We start from the raw sequence: 19,686 nt of genomic DNA, 5'->3' as shown, positions 1-19,686 counted from the left end.
AAATCCCTAGTTCTAGTATATGTCCAACAGTTGACTAAAACTTTCATCGGATAATATTCTTTGTTTCTTTGTTAATATCTTGAAAAATTTATCTTTTTTGCAGATTTTTAAAAGATATAATTTTGTTTTATTTAATGTCTTTTTACTATGTACTGTATTTATATAAATACATATCTATGAATTACAAGACATATATTTATAACACGAACAAATGCCTAAAAAAGAAATCCATATTTTATTTCATATTAATCTTCGCATCTTAATTGTTTTAAAATTCAACTGTTTTATGTCATTTAACGTCTTATCAGTTATTATCAATTATATTGACTTATGAATTAAAAAAATTAAATATTATGCAACTGAGTACATCAACAAATTCTTAATTGCTTCATTAAGGCTCGATGAGATCAACTTGAGCAAACGAATAATTAAAAAGAAATCAAATGAAACTCGGGAAGTTAAACAAATAAGTTATTTTTATTTCAGAGTAATAATACATTTATCTTGTTTATCGTACCTAATCTCGAGTATAAGAATTTCGGCACATCGTACATAATTTAGACTAAAAATGATATTTAAATTAAAATTTATAAACGCTCAAGTAAAACACCAGTAATCTATAAATAAAAATTGACGATATTAACTTTATACTATTTACAATTCAATTTGGTTTTGGCATTTTCCTGTCTCCTTAAATATGGCTACAAGGGAGTCCAAAGTCTCTTCTCCAGTCGGAATAATTTGATCAGGAGGCAACAAAAAACCGTATCGACCGTTATCACGCAATTCGTACACGTAAACAATACGCTTATCATAAGTACCCTTGATGTAATCTATAGTAGTTCCAGTGGCTGGATCTAGAATAAAATATGTATGTATACGTAGCCTTCAAAACATTTTGAATTGCAACTACTTCTATCTCAAAATGCAATATCTTAAATTAGCTTATACTTGTAATTTAAACTTTTAATAAAGAAAATTTTTGATTGACTATTCAATCAAACAGTACTCAATTACACGTATGCGGATAAAATAACGATATAAATAAGATAAGTTAAAATAATTCTACTTACAAATTGCCTCGGCAATATTTCCAATTCGATATTCAGTTCCGTATCTCTGTCTGAGAGCTGCAATTGCTTTTAAGCCAATAGTATACTAAAAAACAAATACAGAATAATCAGAATTCGTCAATTTCATGCTAATAATACCGCAAAATTTAGATTAATTCTATTGACAAGGATACTAATGACAATAATGATAAAGTGGAGATATAATTTTAGAATTATTATAATTATAAAACTCTCTAGTTTTATATTTTATTATAAAAACAATGTTTCTTTTATACACAAAATATTTTTTACGGCTGCATTTTTCATAATAAAATATCGTATACCAATTCGTCGTAATTGTCGAGATGACTTTTCGTGTGGCCATAAGGGAACATTAAAAGTTGTTTGAAACTGTGAAATGAGATGTACGCATCGAATTTATCAGATATCGACTGGATATACTTCGACATGCTCTTTGTTTCAATTTCGGAGGACGGTTCACTTCCGGCATAAGAACTGACGCATGGATTACTACTAGCACCGATAGCTGAAAATGTCAAATCACATTATTGATTACTGTGGTACTCTATTCACAGAAAATTCACGAGCACTTACTTTTCCATCTGTAGTTCCAGTTTCTGTTAAGATCCGTACCAACGCAGAAGAGACCATGTGGTTTACGATTCTTTCTCCACATGCGGTTCTGGAAGCAGTTAGAAAAATTCATTCTGTGTGCGTACAGTAATCTTAATTCCTAAATTAGTATACGCGATTTTATGTTATGTTGGAAAATAAGATTTACCGTGGTGTGCGTGTACACATATCCGTCGGGATTAAATACGGGGAAGATGTACCAATCGTGACTTTCGGCCAGATTTCTGACGTCCGAGTTATTGCTGGTTAGCAATTGATGCAGGATGTACATGACGGTCGCCGTCGATATCCACTCTTTAGCGTGAATACCACCTTCGATAAAGATTCCGGGATTGTTAGTCTTAAAGGAAACCTTCACGCCTTTGATCTGACGTCGCTCGTACGTTTTGCCACCCACGACGACTTTTACTTTGTTAGGATACTGCTTGGCCAGATCATCCATGTTATCGTAGATTTCTTCGAGACTGTGGTAGCTCTTAAAATCGAACGCTGACCGATTGGAAGGCATTGTTTGGTCAATTAATGTTTGAACGTTCTCAATGTTGAGTTGATAGCGTACACCGATTTGAGTTATTATTTCGTAAAATTGCGGCAGATAGTTCGGGACTATCATAAGATTTATTGACTCGTTCACGAAGATTGGTGCTTCCCAGAATATGAACTGTAAACGAAATTCAATTTTGCAATTTCGATTAATTGGAACGTAATTTTAACATTATCCAGAATTGATACATGTAATTTCATTATTGTTTATAGTTTTATGTATTACGATTTACAGTTTGTTATGTATGTATGTATGTATGTAAAATTGATTTTAGGAACGTTCAGTGGATTACATGAAATTTACGAAATTAATTTTTCTTAATGATGCATTTGTATGATAAGGATTTTTTTTTTAGGAAAAGGAAAAACTTTGGTGTTTATATTTATATCTGAAGGGTCAACTTCAGTACTTTATCACGATATTGCCCTAATTGGCGAAGCTGTCTGATCTGTTTTTCCGTGGTCGGGGTAACCCTAAAGACTTTGTAATTTTCGTAGGTAGCCTTCTGAGCAATAACCATGACCACGATCGTAGATAACACTGTTATCTTCCACATAACGTCTCTGTAAAAAAAGCTTTCTCATAATCTTGGTCGTAAATTTTCTTTTTGATCATATTGCAATATATCAATTTTGCGAGACAATTTAATCGTCGATCCGTTGTTATATAATTACTATAATAAATTCTTAAACCCTAAATAATTTAATACGTAAATCATCTTTTTCGTGGACTTATTGATTGAGAGACATTGGCATATGTGTCTGCAGTTATTGTTTTATTTCAAATAAACAATATAAATGCAAATAACATTAACAGTAGCATACAAGTATCGGTATTATTTGAAAAAGAAGCTTGTTGAGTGTGATGAATTAAGGGTAGAGTGAACACGTCGGTGCAATTATCCAAAAAATACAAGTTAAAAATATTCATTATAATAGAATAATTGTTGTCAAACCTGTTGCTCGATATAGAGATATATAATCCGTAATATCAGAAGCGATTATAGCACAGGAAAAAGGGCTAGCCGGATAACAGGCAGTATTGCAGATTAGATAGAATACTGATATCGTCTCTTTCGATAATGACGACGATTTCCAAACAATCGGATTCAAATGGGTCACAGACATATTATTCAGAGTAACACGTCCAATATCCCAAACAACAATATTTATGTAAACCATTTAGGTTCAAAATATTTTGTTTACGAAGTCTTTAAATATCCTTTACGATTGCTCGAAAAGGCAAAAAGAATTAATAATATAATTGATTGATCTCTCAAATATAGAGAAACATGTGCATTACTAGAGAGATGCGCATTACTTTTTGAAAGAAAATTTTTGCAGTTTTCTTTTATTAATCAACATTTTAAAGAATGCTTACAAAAAGTGCTTCTAAAATAGGAACTGTAATGAAGTTGATGGATTATCGAATGATGTAACCTATTCCTTCCATTTATTACCATGTAAATGGCTATATTAAAGACAAGATTACATTTACATTTTATAGTTCTTTATGGATAATGTACCTTTTATTCTTTCAAAGATGGTGCATTAAATGACTATTAAGTCATATATTAATATTAATCTATGTGTTTACGTTTTATAACTATAAACAATTTTGACATATTCTTAGAAACAATGGCTTTTATATATTGTTATAATAATCTAAATAATTTGAAGATTATTATATGTGTGACGATGGCTTCTAACTTATTGTAAACGAGAACAGTTGTCGACTAAAAGCCACTGATTTAAATGAAAATTAATTATTGAGTACTAGAATAAATAAATTATATGTTTTAAAATTATATTTAATGATTACTTTCACAAAAGATGTCAAAAAACAATATTGTAAAAATTAAATAAAAATTTTCCAAAGATATCTGTATGCAAATAATTTTGCTAATAACAATGATGAGAGCATAGGAAATTTGGAACATTGTACATAACTAAAAAACGTAATATCAAAATTTATTTGTTATCAAGATTACACGGATATGTAATATGTGTCATTTGTCAAATAAAAATATGTAATAGTAAAAATATATATAAATATTTAACTTTAATTTAAAGATAGTAAAAAAATATATAAATATATTTAAAAATTTTAACGTTTAATCATTTTTTGCATATCCACGTGACAATGTAGTAAATAAAGCTACAAGAGAATCTAGAGTTTCATCTCTAGTCCGGATAATCTGCTTAGTTAGTAAAATCAAAGCCTTGCAATTTATTCTCAGAGGTCGTGTCGTCGATTAGTTTTTGGATATCGTTAGTTCTGTAACAATAACAATAAATCAATAACAATAAATTTATATATAATAATAATAAGAATTATGTGTTTAATTATTTCTTACTTATCCATCTTATGTTAAAAATAAAGCTATAAGAGAATCTAGAACCTCTTCTCCAGTCGGAATAATCTGCTCAGGCGGTAACAAGAAGCCGTATCGACCTTTATCGCGCAATTTGTAGAGAAATACGATAGGTTTACGGAAAACATGGTAGACGTAATCTACGCTAGAACCACTCAACTCTAGAAATGGTTTTATATTACATGTATAAGAATCAACACATACATATTTTTCAAATTACAATTATTTTAATCTGATGAAATACGATAGTAAACATTTTAATTTTACATGTACGTATGTGAAAAATATGAGACATTGTTATAAAGTTATTTTTATTATGTTAACGTTGTTATGAAGAAACGAGAGAAAATAAATTTTTAAAGCTGTAAATTATTTTAGATAATTAAGGGTTTACATACGGTAGAAATCGTTAATACTTCCAATCTCATATCGGGTATTGTACCTCTTTTTAAGAGCTTTATAAATTACTATATTATCATCACGATGCTGAAATCAAAAACATTACATTGATTCTCATTACAATATTTAATTACAATATTTAATTATAACATTAAATTTGCAAATAATATAATTTCGAATTATATAAATTATTATAAGAGCAAACAATTTGAAAGCGCGTTTAATGCGAAAAAGTTATATAAAGTCACAAAAATACATTGCTTGAAGGTGTATTTGCTTCTGAAATATTATATCCCTTTTATCATAAATACTTTTCAAAGGCACCACTCTTATGCACCATGTAATTTCTTACCAAGTTCTCATAGGAGTCATGAAAATCCATACGACCGGAAGGAAACATCAATTGCTGGGAAAAACCATGGAACGAAATATACGAATCAAAATGACGGACATTGGATTTCATATATTCAAATATGCTTTTCGTCTCTATTTCAGAAAATGGCTCACTTCCGGGGTAATCTGGATCGCAAGGATTGTTGCTGGTGCCAGTAGCTGAGAAAGTTAAGTTACAATGTTACATTGATAAATATTATTATGATTAGCGTTTCAAAGCTTTCAAAATAATCTGAACTCTCGATAACGTTTTTCTACTATTTATTACTCTCTCTCTCTCTCTATTATTTATTACTCTTCTATTCGTTAAAAAAATACTTACTATTCCAGCAAAAATCCCAATTCCTATTGAGATCCGATCCAATGCAGATATCACTGGACGGTTTGCGATTTTTTTTCCATAATCGATCCTAGAAAATATCAAAGAAAGCCTACTCATGAAAATGATCTCAATTTATAATTAGAATAACAATAATAGATAACGCCGTATAATATCATAAAACAAATCTTACCTTAACATGCGAGAACACGTATCCGTCGGGATTGAATACTGGGAAAATGAACCAATTGTAAGTGTCAGCCAAATATCTCACATCTGAATCTTCGCTGCAGGTCAATAATTGATGCAGGATGTACATGACAGTCGCCGGCGAAATCCATTCCCTAGCATGAATGCCTCCCTCTATAAAGATTCCAGGTTTCTCATCACCAGAGATTATCTTTACGCCTTTGATCTCGCGTCCTTCATATGTTCTGCCGCCTACAACAACTTGCACTTTGTTGGGATACTTCTTGGCCAGCTCTTCCAGATTATCGTAGATTTCTTCGAGAGTATGATATTGTTTAAAATCGAAGCCTTGCGATTTATTCTGAGGAGTAGTCGTGTCGTCGATTAATTTCTGAATATTGTCAATTCTGACTTCAAAGTTCAAATTGAAATCGTCCCAAAGGCCATACTCGTCCTCGTCCGTAATTGGTACTTTGAAACCTTCTATCATTTTGTAAAATTGATCCAAATTGCGCGGCGGTACCATAAGAAACACTTCTCCGTCTATCAAATTTGGTTCTTGCCAGAAGCTATACTGTAAATAAGATTGATTTTCGCAGTTTTACTTAACTGAAACTTAATTTTAAATCTGTTGAAAAAATATCGACATATTTCTGATTTATATTCTTTATTTTATGACATTTAATTTGCGAGTTATTTTGAATATCTAAGAAATTAATTTGGTTGTTTCTAGATACATAATATAAAATGCATGAGAATTGCTATTTTAAATATTAACTGACAAAAATAAATAGTGCAAAACTAATATAATTTGCAAGTGACCTGTGCGTATCTTTATCTTAATTTATTTAAATGGTCTATACTTACTTCGGCGTCACCCATCTCTTTGAATTTTTTAAGTAGCATCAATTGCGTGAATGTTTTCGGGATCATGCTGAAGAGTTTGTAACCTTCGTAGCTAACCTTGTCTGCGGTAGCTATGCCCATGGTCACGATACATAACATTATTATCCTCATGATGGCTATATAAGAATAGATTTCTTATAATTTGAATTGCGAATATTCCTCGAGATTATAATGCTCCACACCACTTTGGCAAAATAACGTAATTATCAATAATTATTATTACCCATTAAGTAAATTAAATAAAATTGCGAAATTTAATCATATAAGTTAAATTCACATTTACATACAAATTCTGGATTCAAAATTTCCTTCCTCCTGCATACACCAGTTTACTGAATATGAAACAAGAGTATTTTTGTATAACGATTACAGTTTAATTCATTGTATTTAAACATTATATAAAAGATACGTTAACAATATTATTGCTCTCGTTATAACAATTTGTGTTGTACTATGTTATATTGCAATATTTTATGATATACTGTTATATATTTTTTGAAAGAAACTCGCTGTGCTATGCAGCAAGAAAATTGTCATTTCGTAAATACGCATTATCAATGTCTAACTTTAACATATATTTCGAAAGAATTATACATATATATGTATATGTCAGACAAATGATAATGCGTATTCACGAAACGATCACTTCTTTGCTTCGTAGCAATATTTACCCACAAAGATTTTAATAGTGTATAGCAATATGTAAAAACAATAGATATGTACTAAAAATATTTAATAGGAATGGATACAAATGCGCTTAATATTATCGTTATGTATAATGCACGACAAATCGAATACATGCTCAGTTCTCGACAGACTTTAACTTAAGAATATTCATTATAAGAGAAAAATCATGGTCAAACCTGCTCAATTCAAATATTACGTTGTGCTAGAAATGACTAATGCCCGAGAGCCAAAATCTAGCCTGAGAGCAAAAATCAGTAGAACAAGCACGATGGGTAAAACACGGTTGTAATTGTCTTCTCCTCAAAAATCGACGACGATCTCTAACGATTTGATTCAAAATGATCGATTGCAGTAATGTGTAAAAGCCGACCAGGAAACGTCCGACGCGGGTAACATTCCAAAACAAAAATATTTACGTGTATATACTGTTCGCGCTCAAAATGTATTTATGTTTCCAAAATCTTTAATTTTAATATGTCTAACAGTTGTCTAACGATTTAACAGTCAATATTCTTTGTTCCTTTTTTAATATCTTGAAATATTTATCTGTTGCAAAGTATTTTAAAAAGACAACGTAATTTTCTTTCGCTGTTTTATCTTGTCTCTTCACACTGAAGGTCTTTCATTAAAATGTGAAAGAAAGTTACACGTTTCTTTTAAATCTGCAACAAATAAATATTTTAAGATACTGACAAAGAATATTGTCCGTAAAACCGTTAATCAATCTTTGGACGTACTAGGCTAAAGATTTCAAACTTAAAACATTTTTAACTAAAACTGCAGCTATATATATGCACATACATATATGCATACTTATAATACGAACAAATGCCCAAAAAACATGCAACAAAATTAATAAATCATCAATTATGGATTTTAAACTTTCAGTTGTAAGCGTAAAAATTAGCATAGTAATAACTTTCAAAAAGATGGTTCTATAAATAATTCGCCGTTTACAAATAATGTATATACTTTTATTTTACTATTTGTAGCTTGAAAGTATTTTAATCTGTTCTTTTCACACGAGATGATCATAGAAACTTTGTAATTTTCGTAGATTACCTTCCGAGCGGCAACTACGATCACAATCATAAAGTAATATTGTTTTTCTATATATGGTAATAACAATGATGAAAGCATAGGAAATTTGAAATATTGTACATAATTAAAAAACATAATAACAAGATTTTATTGTCGTTTATCGATAGATTATATAAAAATGTTTCTTCATGCAACAAATCTATTATTTGTCAAATAAAAATATATAATCAATAACAATAACAATAGATTTATATACTACAACAATAAAAATTCAGTGTTCAATTATTTCTTATTTATTCATAAGTTCCTTTATAAAGCATTACAGCAATAAGAGAATCTAGTATCTCATCTCCAGTCGGAATAATCTGCTCAGGCGGTAACAAGAAACCGTATTGGCCCTTATCGCGCAATTTGAAGAGAAATACGATAGGTTTGCGGAAAACATGAAAGAGGTAATCTACGCTAGAACCACTCAACCCTAGAAATAATTTTACATTATATGTATATAAGAAGCGACATATACCTTTCAAAATTACAATTATTTTAATATGATGAAATACGATAGTAAGCATTTTAATTTTACATGTACATATATAAAGAAAGTAAGACATTATTATAAAGTTATTTTTATTATGTTAATGTTGTTGTAAAGAAACGAAAAAAAAAGATTTTAAAAGCGGTAAGTTATTTTAGATAATTAAGGGTTTACATACTATGTTCGTCAGTTGTTCCCATCTCATATTGGGTATAGTACTTCCGTTGAAGAGCATTAGTTATCACCTTACCGTGAAGATACTGAAATCGCACAATAATTCTTATTACAATATTTTATCACATTGCAGTGTAAATAATATAATTTCGAATTATATAAACTATTATAAAGGCGAGCAACTTGAAAGTGCGTTTAATGCGAAAAAGTTATCTCTAAAGCCACAAATATACGTTGTTTAAAATTGTACTTGCTTCTAAAATATTATTTCCCTTTTGTCATAAATATTTTTCAAAGGCACCACTCTTTTTTATTAATACAATTTCTTACTTTCTTACATTTTGATAATAGGCGTCAGATAAATCCGTAGTGATAGGAAACAGCAATTGTTGGTAAAAACTGTGGAACGAAATATACGAATCAAAATAATCGATTTCGGATTCCATATAGTCAAATATGCTTTTCATCTCTATTTCGGAGAATGGCTCACTTCCGGGATAATCGTCATCGCAAGGATTGTTGCTAGAGCCAGTAGCTGAGAATGTCAAGTTACAATGTTACATTAATAAATCTTGATGTGATTAGCATTTCGAAGATCCCAAAATAATCTGAACTTTCGATAAAGTTCAATTCAATTATTTATTCAATTACTTATTATACTGTTCTAATCGTTAAAAAAATACTTACAATTCCAGCGAAAATCCCAATTCCTATTGAGATCTGATCCAATGCAGATATCACTGGACGGTTTGCGATTTTTTTTCCATAATCGATCCTAGAAAATATCAAAAAAAGCCTACTAAATGATCTCAAATTATAATTAGAATAACAATAATAGATAACGCCGTATAATATCATAAAACAAATCTTACCTTAACATGCGAGAACACGTATCCGTCGGGATTGAATACCGGGAAGATAAACCAATTATTATTGTCAGCTACATCTCTCACGTACGAATTATTACTAGTCAATAATTGATGCAGGATATACATGACAGTCGCCGGCGAAATCCATTCCCTGGCATGAATGCCTCCCTCGATGAAGATTCCACGTTTCCCTTCACCAGAGATTATCTTTACGCCTTTGATCTCGCGTCCTTCATATGTTCTACCGGCTACGATGATCTGCACTTGGTTGGGATACTTCTCGGCTAGCTCTTCCAGATTATCGTAGATTTCTTCGAGAGTATGATATTGTTCAAAATCAAAGCCTTGCGACTTATTCTGAGGGATCGTCTCGTCAATTACTTCCTGGATATTGTCCATTCTGACTTCATAGTAAAGTCTGGTATCGTTGCTATCCCAATCCAAAATTCGTCCAGTATTGAAATCGTCTATAATTTCGTAAAAACCATCCAAATTGTGCGGCGGTACCATAAGAAGCACTTCTCTGTCTATCACACTTGGTCCTTCCCAGAAGCTGTTCTGTAAATAAGATTAATTTTCGCAATTTTATTTAACTGAAACTTAATCTTAAATCTATTGAAAAAATATCAACATTTTTCTGATTTATATTCTTTATTTCATGACATTTGATTTGCAAATTAATTTGAATATCTAAGAAATTCATTTTGTTTCCAGATACATAATATAAAATGCATGAGAATTGCTATTTTAAATATTAATTAATTAGTGCAAAACTAATATCTTTATAGGAGAAGAAATTTGCATACAAACTGTTTGTATTTTTATTTTTATTTAAATTTTTATTTTTATCTAAGTTTACTTACTTCGGCATCACTCACATCTTCCAAATCGTTAAGTAGCTTCATATGCCGGTTTGTTTTCGGGACCATGCTAAAGAGTTTGTAACCTTCGTAGCTAACCTTGTCAACAGTAGCTATGCTCATGGTCACGATACACAACATTATTATCGGCCACATGATGGCTATATGAGAATAGATTTCTTAATTATAATTTAAATTGCGAATTCCTTTATATATTATAATGCTCTACACCACTTTGGCGAAATAACTTTTAATGATCAATAATTATTATTACCTATTAAATTAATAAGATTGTAATTATATAAGTTAAATTTACACACTCACACACTATTGCTAGATTCAAAATTTCTTTCCTCTTGCATACATCAGTTTACTAAATACGAAACAAGGGTGATTTTGTATACTGATTGCAGTTTAATTTATTGTATTTAAACATTATATGAAAGTAGCAATAAAATTTGCCTATAAAGATTTCAATAGTGTACAGCAATGTGTAATAGCTTTGGATATATACTAAAGTTATTTAATAAGAATGGATATACAAACGCGCTTAACATTGCCGTTATGTATAATACACGACAAAAATCAAATACATGCTCAATTCTCTCGACAGACTTTAACTGAAGAATATTTATTATAGGAGAAAAATTATGGTCAAACCTGTTCAATCCAAATATCACGTTGTGCTGAAAATGACTAATGCCTGATAGTCAAAATCTAGCTGAATAAAAGTCAGTAGAATCAGCAAGATGAATAAGACGTTGTACAAATCTTCTCCCAATAAGTCGACAACGCTCTCCAACGGTCTAATTCCAACTGATTGGAGTAATGTATAAAAGGTGACCAGGAAACGTTCGACATGGGAAACATCCCAAAACAAAAATATTTACACGAATAAGCTGTTCCTGGTCGAAATGTTTTTATGTTTCCGAAGTCTTTAATTCTAATATGTCTAACGGTTTTACATACGATATTCTTTGTTCTTTTGTTAATATCTTGAAAGATTTATCTGTTACAGATTTTTTTAAGAATTACAAATTAAAACTTTTATCTTTAAGTGACATAAAAATATATCTATTAATTGTTTTAATATATTTTAATTCAATGCTCTATCACTCCTAGTCTATTATAAACAGGAACTCCTGATTAAAAGTAATTGATTTAAACGAGAATTAAGTACTAAAATGAATAAATTGAAAATTATATTTAATAATTAATTCTGACAAAGGATGTCAAAAAACAATATTCTAAAAGAAAATCAAACTTTTTCCAAGATATGTGCAGGTAATTTTGTTAATGATAATAATAAAAGCATAGGAAATTTAAAACATTGTACATAATTAAAAATCATGATTGAAAAACATTTAACTTTTATTGTCATTTATCGATAGATTACATAAAAATATTTTTTCATGCAATATATCTATTATTTGTCAAATAAAAATATATAACCAATAACAATAAATTTATGTACTATAACATAAGAAATTTTGTGTTTAATTATTTCATACTTATTCATATCTCATATTGTACGAAATGTTAAACCTATAAGAGATAATCTAGAGTCTCTTCTCTCTCTCTCTCCATCAGTCGGAATAATAATCTGCTCAGATGGTAACAAATAGCCGTATTGACCCTTATCGCGCAATTTGTAGAGAAATACGACAGGTTTATGTAAAACATGGAAGACGTAATCTACGCTAGAACCACTCAAGAACCCTAAAAATGATTTTACATTACATATAAGAAGCAACATACATATATATCTTTCAAATTGCAATTATTTTAATCTGATGAAATACAATAGTAAGTATTTTAATTTTACAGGTACACATATGAAAAAAGTAAGACATTATTATAAATCTATTTTTATTATGTTAATGCTATTATAAAGAGGCAGGGGAAAAAAAGACTTTTAAAGCGGTAAGTTATTTTAGATAATTAAGGGATACATACGTCTCGCCAATCTCATATTGGGTATTGCACATATGTTTAAGAGCACTAATTGCCACCTCAGCGTCAAGACTCTGAAATCGCAAACATTACATTGATTCTTATTATAATATTTAATCACATTAAATTTGTAAATAATATGATATCAAATTATATAAATTATTATAAATTATTAAAAGCGAACAACTTGGAAGCGCGTTTAATGCAAAAAAGTTATCTAAAGCCACAAAAAAATACATTGCTTGAAATTGTATTTACTTCTGAAATATTAGTTCCCTCTTGTCATAAATATTTTTCAAAAGCACAGTTTTTTTTATCAATGCAATTTCTTACCGTTTTTGTTAAAATCTTAAAAGATTTATCTGTCGCAGATTTAAGAAAAAACATATAATTTTCTTTCGCTGTTTTAATGTCTCATATATGGATATCTTAATATCTTCATAATAATTTCATAAGACATTTCTAAAAGTTCAAGAAGTTTCTTAGATGATTTCATACGTCATCATGTTTTCTGGATAAAAAGATTATATTATCAATACATGCCGATAAATCATAAATCGTCGATATTTTAGGTATCTCGAATATTTATATTCTTATAAATTAGGAAAGTGTTAGAATATGATCAAGTATGATACGATAGCGGACTATTTAAATTTAATAATATCACTGTGTTTCAGAAACTTCTCGGAAAAATTCAATGTACTTTTGATAATATATATATAAATTGTATCGATTAGCGATAAAATCTAACTTCTTATTTATTGTCTAATAAACGAAAGTACACCTAGATGGCAGTATAACACACATCAAAACTTTGTCAAGTAACCTAACCTAACGTAATCTAATTTTATTCTTAAAATCGTTACCTTTTACACTTGAAATAGGAATAAACAATAACTGAACAATGTAATAACCTAAGATTTTTATTATTTGTTATAATTTTCCAGAAGTCTCAACGACAGTTTGTGTTGAATTTATTAGTTTAAAGATCACGTGCTCTTAACCTCAAATTGTTTCGTGACACGTTTTGTTCAAGATTGCGGCAAACAACTTCTTAGAGATCATTTTTACATTTGGCGAACATGCCTGCTCCATGCGAGGATATTATCGAGGACATCGAGGATTTAATCGCGTCGCAGGACATAACGCCTAAGGAGAGGTATAGCTCGCGGAAACATATCACGATACGGCCGAAGCGACAGAAGCAGCTGCGGGAAGAAGTGTCGCAGCCGTCTATCCTGTCTAGTATAATACCCGGCACGCAGTCGATCTACGTGAAGACGTGGGGATGCACGCACAACAGTTCGGACACCGAATACATGGCCGGTCAATTGGCGACGTACGGGTACAATTTGACCGAGGATAAACTGAAGGCAGATTTGTGGCTTTTGAATTCTTGCACTGTCAAGAGTCCCGCGGAAGATCAATTCAGGAATGAAATCGAGCATGGGAAGAAGATCGGCAAGCATGTCGTAGTCGCTGGGTATGTAGCTGTACAGCCATAATAACGGAACAATAATTTGATAACGCATTGTGATATAGGGTCTGTTTTCTATTGCCGAACTTGGCTGTACTAGTTCAGACTTTATTTTTTTTACTCCACATTAAAAGGAAAAGATCCTGAACCATCAACAGTCAGAACTAGCAATAGAAAACAGACTTATATCACTATTTTATCTAATACTTGTATTGAATTGAAAATGAATGTATAGAATTTTACAGTTTTCTTCTCAACTTTAAGAATTATTTAGAGCCGGTCCAAAATTCTAAGCAAATATTTCATTTGTATCTTACAGATGTGTGCCGCAAGGTGCTCCAAAATCTTCCTTCCTTCAGGGACTGAGTGTGATTGGAGTGCAGCAAATTGATCGAGTGGTAGAAGTCGTGGAAGAAACCTTGAAAGGAAATACAGTCAGGTTCTTACAGCAGAAGAAGGATTCTGGTAAGAAGACAGGCGGTGCTTCGCTGAGTCTTCCAAAGGTGCGCCGGAATCCGCTCATCGAGATTATAGCCATTAACACGGGCTGCTTGAATCAGTGCACTTACTGCAAGACGAAGCATGCGCGAGGTGAGCTGGGTAGTTATCCACCGGAGCAGATAGTCGAGCGGGCCAAGCAGGCTTTCGAGGAGGGTGTGTGCGAGTTGTGGCTCACGTCTGAGGATACAGGCGCTTACGGCAGAGACATTGGCACCAGCCTGCCGGAACTGCTGTGGCAATTGGTGGACGTGATCCCCGACGGTTGCATGATGCGCGTCGGTATGACCAATCCACCGTACATCCTGGAGCATTTGGACGAAATGGCCAAGATCCTGCAGCATCCCAAAGTCTATAGCTTTCTACATATTCCAGTGCAGTCCGGCAGTGACCAGGTGCTGGTTGACATGAAGCGAGAATACACGCGCGCCGAATTCGAGCACGTGGTGAACTTTCTGAGTAAGCGAGTGCCCGGTCTGACTATCGCCACGGATATCATATGCGGCTTTCCTACGGAAACGGAAGCGGATTTCGAGGAGACGATGACGCTCTGTCAGAAGTACAAGTTTCCAAGTCTCTTCATCAATCAGTTCTTTTCCCGACCCGGCACGCCTGCCGCCAGGATGCCGAAGGTACCCGCGCAGAAAGTAAAGACGAGAACCAAAAGGCTGTCGGAATTCTTCCAGTCGTACGAGCCATACGGGCACAAAGTGGGACTGATGCAGAAGGTGCTAGTGACGGAGGTATCGCACGATAAGCAGCATTACGTTGGCCATAACAAATTCTACGAACAGGTGTTAATTCCTATGAAGCAGGAGTACATGGGAAAAATGGTCGACGTAAAGATTACAGAAGCGACGAAGTTCTCTATGAAAGGAGAACCGATCGGTAAAGGTGTGTCTCCGGTACTAAGATCTCCTGTACCACGAGTATACGAAATTTTCAGAGTACTATACGAAATAAAGCCGTCGAAATATGGAATAGTGACGATTATGATCTTCTTAGCTATGATATTCAGAGTATTATGGAAATTTCTGACTTAGATAAATAATTTATACAACATTCTGCAAATTGATTATGTAAACACACTGCTATAAATTATAATTTTATATCTGCAATGGAATGAATATTTATTTAAAGTTAATATAAGCCTATCATTAGTTTTAGATAAAAAAAGAACACACGCGATTACGCGAAAAAAATACTATATTTAATTGACAATACAGGAACCTACCCTGAAAGGGCTTACAACATTCAATTAATACATATTTGCTATAATTCTTCGGCACTTCTAGACGCATTTTTTAAAGTTGTTTCTAACGTAGGAATTCGAAATTCTTCAAATATAAAATATAATAATAATATCTAAATAATGCGGAGGGGAGTATTGAGCATTCTTGCGTTTTGTTGAAGAATATCTTCGAGCAAATGCTTTAAAAAACTTACATACTAAACATGAAAATATGTTCGCTTTTATAAAAATATCAATATTTTTCTTATTACATATTGAGGCACTTTATTTGGTATCACTTCCTCATGGCTAAAGATTTTCTTTTTAAATATAACTTAGACTAAAGAATGCATCGGATTCCTGCCAAAATATCTCCTGAGTATTAAAGCTCATGGATCATTGTTTGAAGATACCAAACGGAATATTGCTTGTATGAATTGGAGCATCGAAACCGATTACTCAGTTCTTCGTTGTACTAATCTATGTAAATTGTAATTACGTATCGAAAGAAAAACTGGATTTTCTTTTGTTGAAATGTTATAACTTAATGACGCAGACGAGCTGGCGAATCGATATAAATTAATTCAGTATATTATATATTAGTTAAATTTGAAATTATGTAAAATAATGATATTCGAGTCTTCCAATTAAAATATCAAATTTTAATTTAGATAATACCAATAAAAAGTTAAAAAAAATATCCAATATAAATAATTTAAAAGGTTCTAATGAATATCCCTTTTGTTCGTATAAATCGTGATATTATTAATAGAATGTTCTCATTTGAATTATTTCGTGGGTATCGTGGTAACGAATAACTTCTATATCTATTTTTTTTTTAGAGAGCACAAGAGAGCAAAAATTTAAATGAAAAAAATAGAATGATAAAATTTGTTTCTTTTGCCACTTATAAAAAAATAATTATTAAATTAAAAATAAAACTGAAATAATTAAAATTTATCGGTCAAATTTTTTTTATAAAGACCGCACAGTAACCTGTGAAGAGAGACATCATTAATCATATAATATAATAAACGTATTATCATTTTAACAAGAACATAGTGCAAATAAAATACCGATCACGAGACTTTGCCGCGCGCTTACACGAAATACAAAATATATTACTATCACTCTCGGTTATTTACATGCAGTCTTTTTTCGCATACACCGGTATAAAAATAAGAGTACAAACACGGGACGAACTAACGCTACTTTTAAAAGACACGAAAACGTTTAGACAGACTTGGATTAAAAGATGCACGAACGAAAAAAAAAAGAAAAGGAAATAGAATAAAACGAATATGATATGGCACCTTATTGAGGATTTTACTCGAGGACGAAAGATGCCGAAACGCGTGCTCGTTTCTTTCTCCCTTGTAATTATGTCAGTTTTTAAAATATGGCAATTATTATGGCGCGAACTTAATCATGGCACAAGTGTAGAATTCTTTGTACCGGCTTCTGACATCCAGAAAGTGCAGAGCAAAGAGAATCTTTTATTTCCTGTGACATCAAATTTCTCGTTCTCTCGTAAAATCTCTTTTCTTCATTGGTTCATCAGATAACGTAAAACGAAATTATTAAAATATGTACTACTCATATTATTGCGGGATAACAATTCCCTTGCCAATTATATAACCATCCACATTTTTTCCAACAGTCGCTTCCTATTCTGGCACTGTTTCCTTTACTTCTCGCACACTTGTATCTATTATCTGTTTCCGTGCAATTTCAATAATACTTATTGAGCGAATCGAGCGAGAGTACGGTTACAGATTCGCGTCGAAGAGAGAAGAGAACGTGGACTCTTGTAAAATGTAATTTTAATATCTACTCGGCATACAAAAGAAAGAGTGATACGTGAGATCACGCTGTAAATTTGGGATTTTAGAGGATACATATTTAACTTGTCACTCTAATCTTTCTCATTTGCTATGAATATCGTATATGACAAAAAATAGAGTCATGTTTCAAGACTTTATCAAAATCCGTCCCATTCTCACCCTTTCTTTCGCGAATTCAGTATTAAATGTTCCGTTAAGAGCAAGGATTAATTAAACTGCTCATGTCCTGTTGAGCAGGGGGTTGAAGGAGCAACAAAACGTCCGTCCGAAGGAATAGAAACTATGTTTCTAACGTTTACACGTGAGAAAGGTAAGCCGTACCGTGTCGTTAGACGAATGAGAAAGAATTCGTCTCGTTCGCATCTCGACGGACATCAGAGTTCGCGACCGTCCCGGCGGTTGCTGTGTTTTACGATTCCCGTGAGAGAAAGAGGGAGGGAGGGAGAAAGAGCGGTTCTGCGGACAAGCCCTGGCCGCAGAAACGCGCGCGGGCCCTCGACCGACTCTCTCCCCGTCTTCATTAAGATACCGAGAGCGCCCGGGTAAAAAGCGGAATATCCGGGCGACGCAAAGTGTTTCGCCGGTACCTTACGTGGTTTTACGACCGTTGCCTTTATGGCTTCTCATTTCTCCCTTCCCTCCCGCATTCGCATTTTCTTCTTTTCTCTCCGTGCTCCGCCGAGGGGTACGCTCTCCCCCTGACCGCTAGCCTCTCGTTCTCTCGCCCCCTTCTATCTCTTTCGTTCTCCTTCGTTCAGTTGCACCGCTCGGGGCGGAACTTACTCCGAAGATCGACGAGGAGGAGGAGGAGGAGGACTGGAGAAGGATTCGGTTGCGCATCCGCCGATGTCGTTCGGGAGATTTAAGCCGTACTTCGGCATCAAGCCTCCTCGTGGTGTCGACGGATCGGGGCTAATTATGGCGTTCGTGGATTTTACGACGTTTAAAAATCATTCATAAGCGGCATTTACGGCGGTTAAATACGCTTATGCCACCTCGTAGGTTAATATGCTATACGAAAGCACCCTCAGGGCATTTCTCGAGCTATGAAGATGTGTCGTATCGCTACGGTGTGCAACCGAATTCGTCTCGATACGCAAACGATAACGTCGTATCAGTTTCGCATTCCATATCCTAATCGGGGAAAGTTAATTACTAAAATATTAATTTATCTTTCAAATTAGGCTATAAAATCGCTTTTGACTTTCGTTTACGGTATATATATATATATCTTGTCTATAATACACGTTTGTTCCCTTTCTCGATAGAGTTGACGCGACTCCGTAGCTAGACTAGTTCTTCTCTCCTCGCGAACGATCGGAACGCGGATCGACCGAGGGAAGAGGAATCGATTTACAGTCGTCGCAGATTCCGTTTGCTCTGCCTCGAGCCGACGATCAGGCGTTTGTTGCGCTTCGTCGGGGTGGCTAGTAAGGGCGTCTTGCATGGGCCCGCGTGTGGCTTCGACGAGCACGAGATGCAGAACTCGATGGAGCAGCCCTGCCTCGAGCAGGCACCCACATTTTTCTCGCTATCCACGTGACAGGGAAAGCTGCACCTTGGGCACGGTAGCAGGTACTCGCCATTTGCGAGCGTACGACTAGCCTGAAACAAGGGAGAAAATTGTGAACAATAGTTGGAAAAATCGTCAACATAGATTGATTATTAATTATTATTGGATTATATT

The 19,686-nt window shown here is 33.0% G+C and overlaps 5 protein-coding genes across 10 annotated transcripts in view; 1 reads left to right on the top strand and 4 right to left on the bottom strand.

Moving 5' to 3' along the window:
* Positions 1-547: 547 nt before the first annotated feature.
* LOC139773590 (zinc carboxypeptidase-like) lies at positions 548-3,339 on the bottom strand. 2 transcript variants are annotated; one of them, XM_071708540.1, is made up of 7 exons: positions 3,206-3,339; positions 2,660-2,813; positions 1,855-2,367; positions 1,668-1,755; positions 1,397-1,599; positions 1,074-1,158; positions 548-857 (listed from the first exon to the last, which is right to left on the bottom strand). In XM_071708540.1, exons 2-7 carry the CDS (start codon positions 2,804-2,806, stop codon positions 655-657), a joined length of 1,239 nt encoding a protein of 412 aa, XP_071564641.1. In that variant the 5' UTR covers positions 2,807-2,813; positions 3,206-3,339; the 3' UTR covers positions 548-654. The 2 variants fall into 2 exon arrangements, with proteins under 2 accessions (XP_071564641.1, XP_071565463.1); XM_071709362.1 differs by lacking the exon at positions 3,206-3,339 and having other exon boundaries at positions 2,660-2,856.
* An 864-nt stretch (positions 3,340-4,203) lies between these two features.
* Positions 4,204-7,849, bottom strand: LOC139772426 (zinc carboxypeptidase-like). Of its 2 annotated transcripts, none has more exons than XM_071706516.1 (8): positions 7,694-7,849; positions 6,792-7,162; positions 5,929-6,498; positions 5,739-5,826; positions 5,376-5,575; positions 5,023-5,110; positions 4,607-4,785; positions 4,204-4,527 (listed from the first exon to the last, which is right to left on the bottom strand). In XM_071706516.1, exons 2-7 carry the CDS (start codon positions 6,939-6,941, stop codon positions 4,616-4,618), a joined length of 1,266 nt encoding a protein of 421 aa, XP_071562617.1. In that variant the 5' UTR covers positions 6,942-7,162; positions 7,694-7,849; the 3' UTR covers positions 4,204-4,527; positions 4,607-4,615. The 2 variants fall into 2 exon arrangements, with proteins under 2 accessions (XP_071562617.1, XP_071563448.1); XM_071707347.1 differs by having other exon boundaries at positions 4,652-4,785.
* A 979-nt stretch (positions 7,850-8,828) lies between these two features.
* LOC139770908 (zinc carboxypeptidase-like) lies at positions 8,829-11,806 on the bottom strand. Of its 3 annotated transcripts, XM_071704444.1 has the most exons (8): positions 11,657-11,806; positions 11,321-11,369; positions 11,000-11,157; positions 10,140-10,694; positions 9,955-10,042; positions 9,606-9,802; positions 9,272-9,353; positions 8,829-9,036 (listed from the first exon to the last, which is right to left on the bottom strand). In XM_071704444.1, the coding sequence occupies exons 3-8, from the start codon at positions 11,150-11,152 to the stop codon at positions 8,852-8,854; spliced, it is 1,260 nt and encodes a 419-aa protein (XP_071560545.1). In that variant the 5' UTR covers positions 11,153-11,157; positions 11,321-11,369; positions 11,657-11,806; the 3' UTR covers positions 8,829-8,851. The 3 variants fall into 3 exon arrangements, with proteins under 3 accessions (XP_071560545.1, XP_071561370.1, XP_071559723.1); XM_071705269.1 differs by lacking the exon at positions 11,321-11,369 and having other exon boundaries at positions 11,000-11,270; XM_071703622.1 differs by lacking the exon at positions 11,321-11,369.
* A 1,943-nt stretch (positions 11,807-13,749) lies between these two features.
* LOC139778545 (threonylcarbamoyladenosine tRNA methylthiotransferase) lies at positions 13,750-16,042 on the top strand. Of its 2 annotated transcripts, none has more exons than XM_071716551.1 (3): positions 13,750-13,855; positions 13,986-14,432; positions 14,746-16,042. In XM_071716551.1, exons 2-3 carry the CDS (start codon positions 14,032-14,034, stop codon positions 15,965-15,967), a joined length of 1,623 nt encoding a protein of 540 aa, XP_071572652.1. In that variant the 5' UTR covers positions 13,750-13,855; positions 13,986-14,031; the 3' UTR covers positions 15,968-16,042. The 2 variants fall into 2 exon arrangements, with proteins under 2 accessions (XP_071572652.1, XP_071572731.1); XM_071716630.1 differs by having other exon boundaries at positions 13,767-13,785.
* A 70-nt stretch (positions 16,043-16,112) lies between these two features.
* Positions 16,113-19,686, bottom strand: part of LOC139778649 (uncharacterized) — a 38,099-nt gene continuing 34,525 nt past the window's right edge. The window contains exon 2 of the mRNA XM_071716741.1: positions 16,113-19,604. Coding sequence (XP_071572842.1) covers positions 19,353-19,604 — 252 coding nt within the window. The 3' untranslated portion in view covers positions 16,113-19,352. The remainder of the gene's footprint in view (positions 19,605-19,686) is intronic.

The sequence above is a fragment of the Temnothorax nylanderi genome, unplaced genomic scaffold, assembly GCF_030848795.1.
Source record: "Temnothorax nylanderi isolate EJ_2023f unplaced genomic scaffold, tnyl_v1.0 TNYL_tig0001_pilon, whole genome shotgun sequence".
NCBI lineage: Eukaryota > Metazoa > Arthropoda > Insecta > Hymenoptera > Formicidae > Temnothorax > Temnothorax nylanderi.
This window is presented reverse-complemented; position numbering and strand designations above follow the sequence as displayed.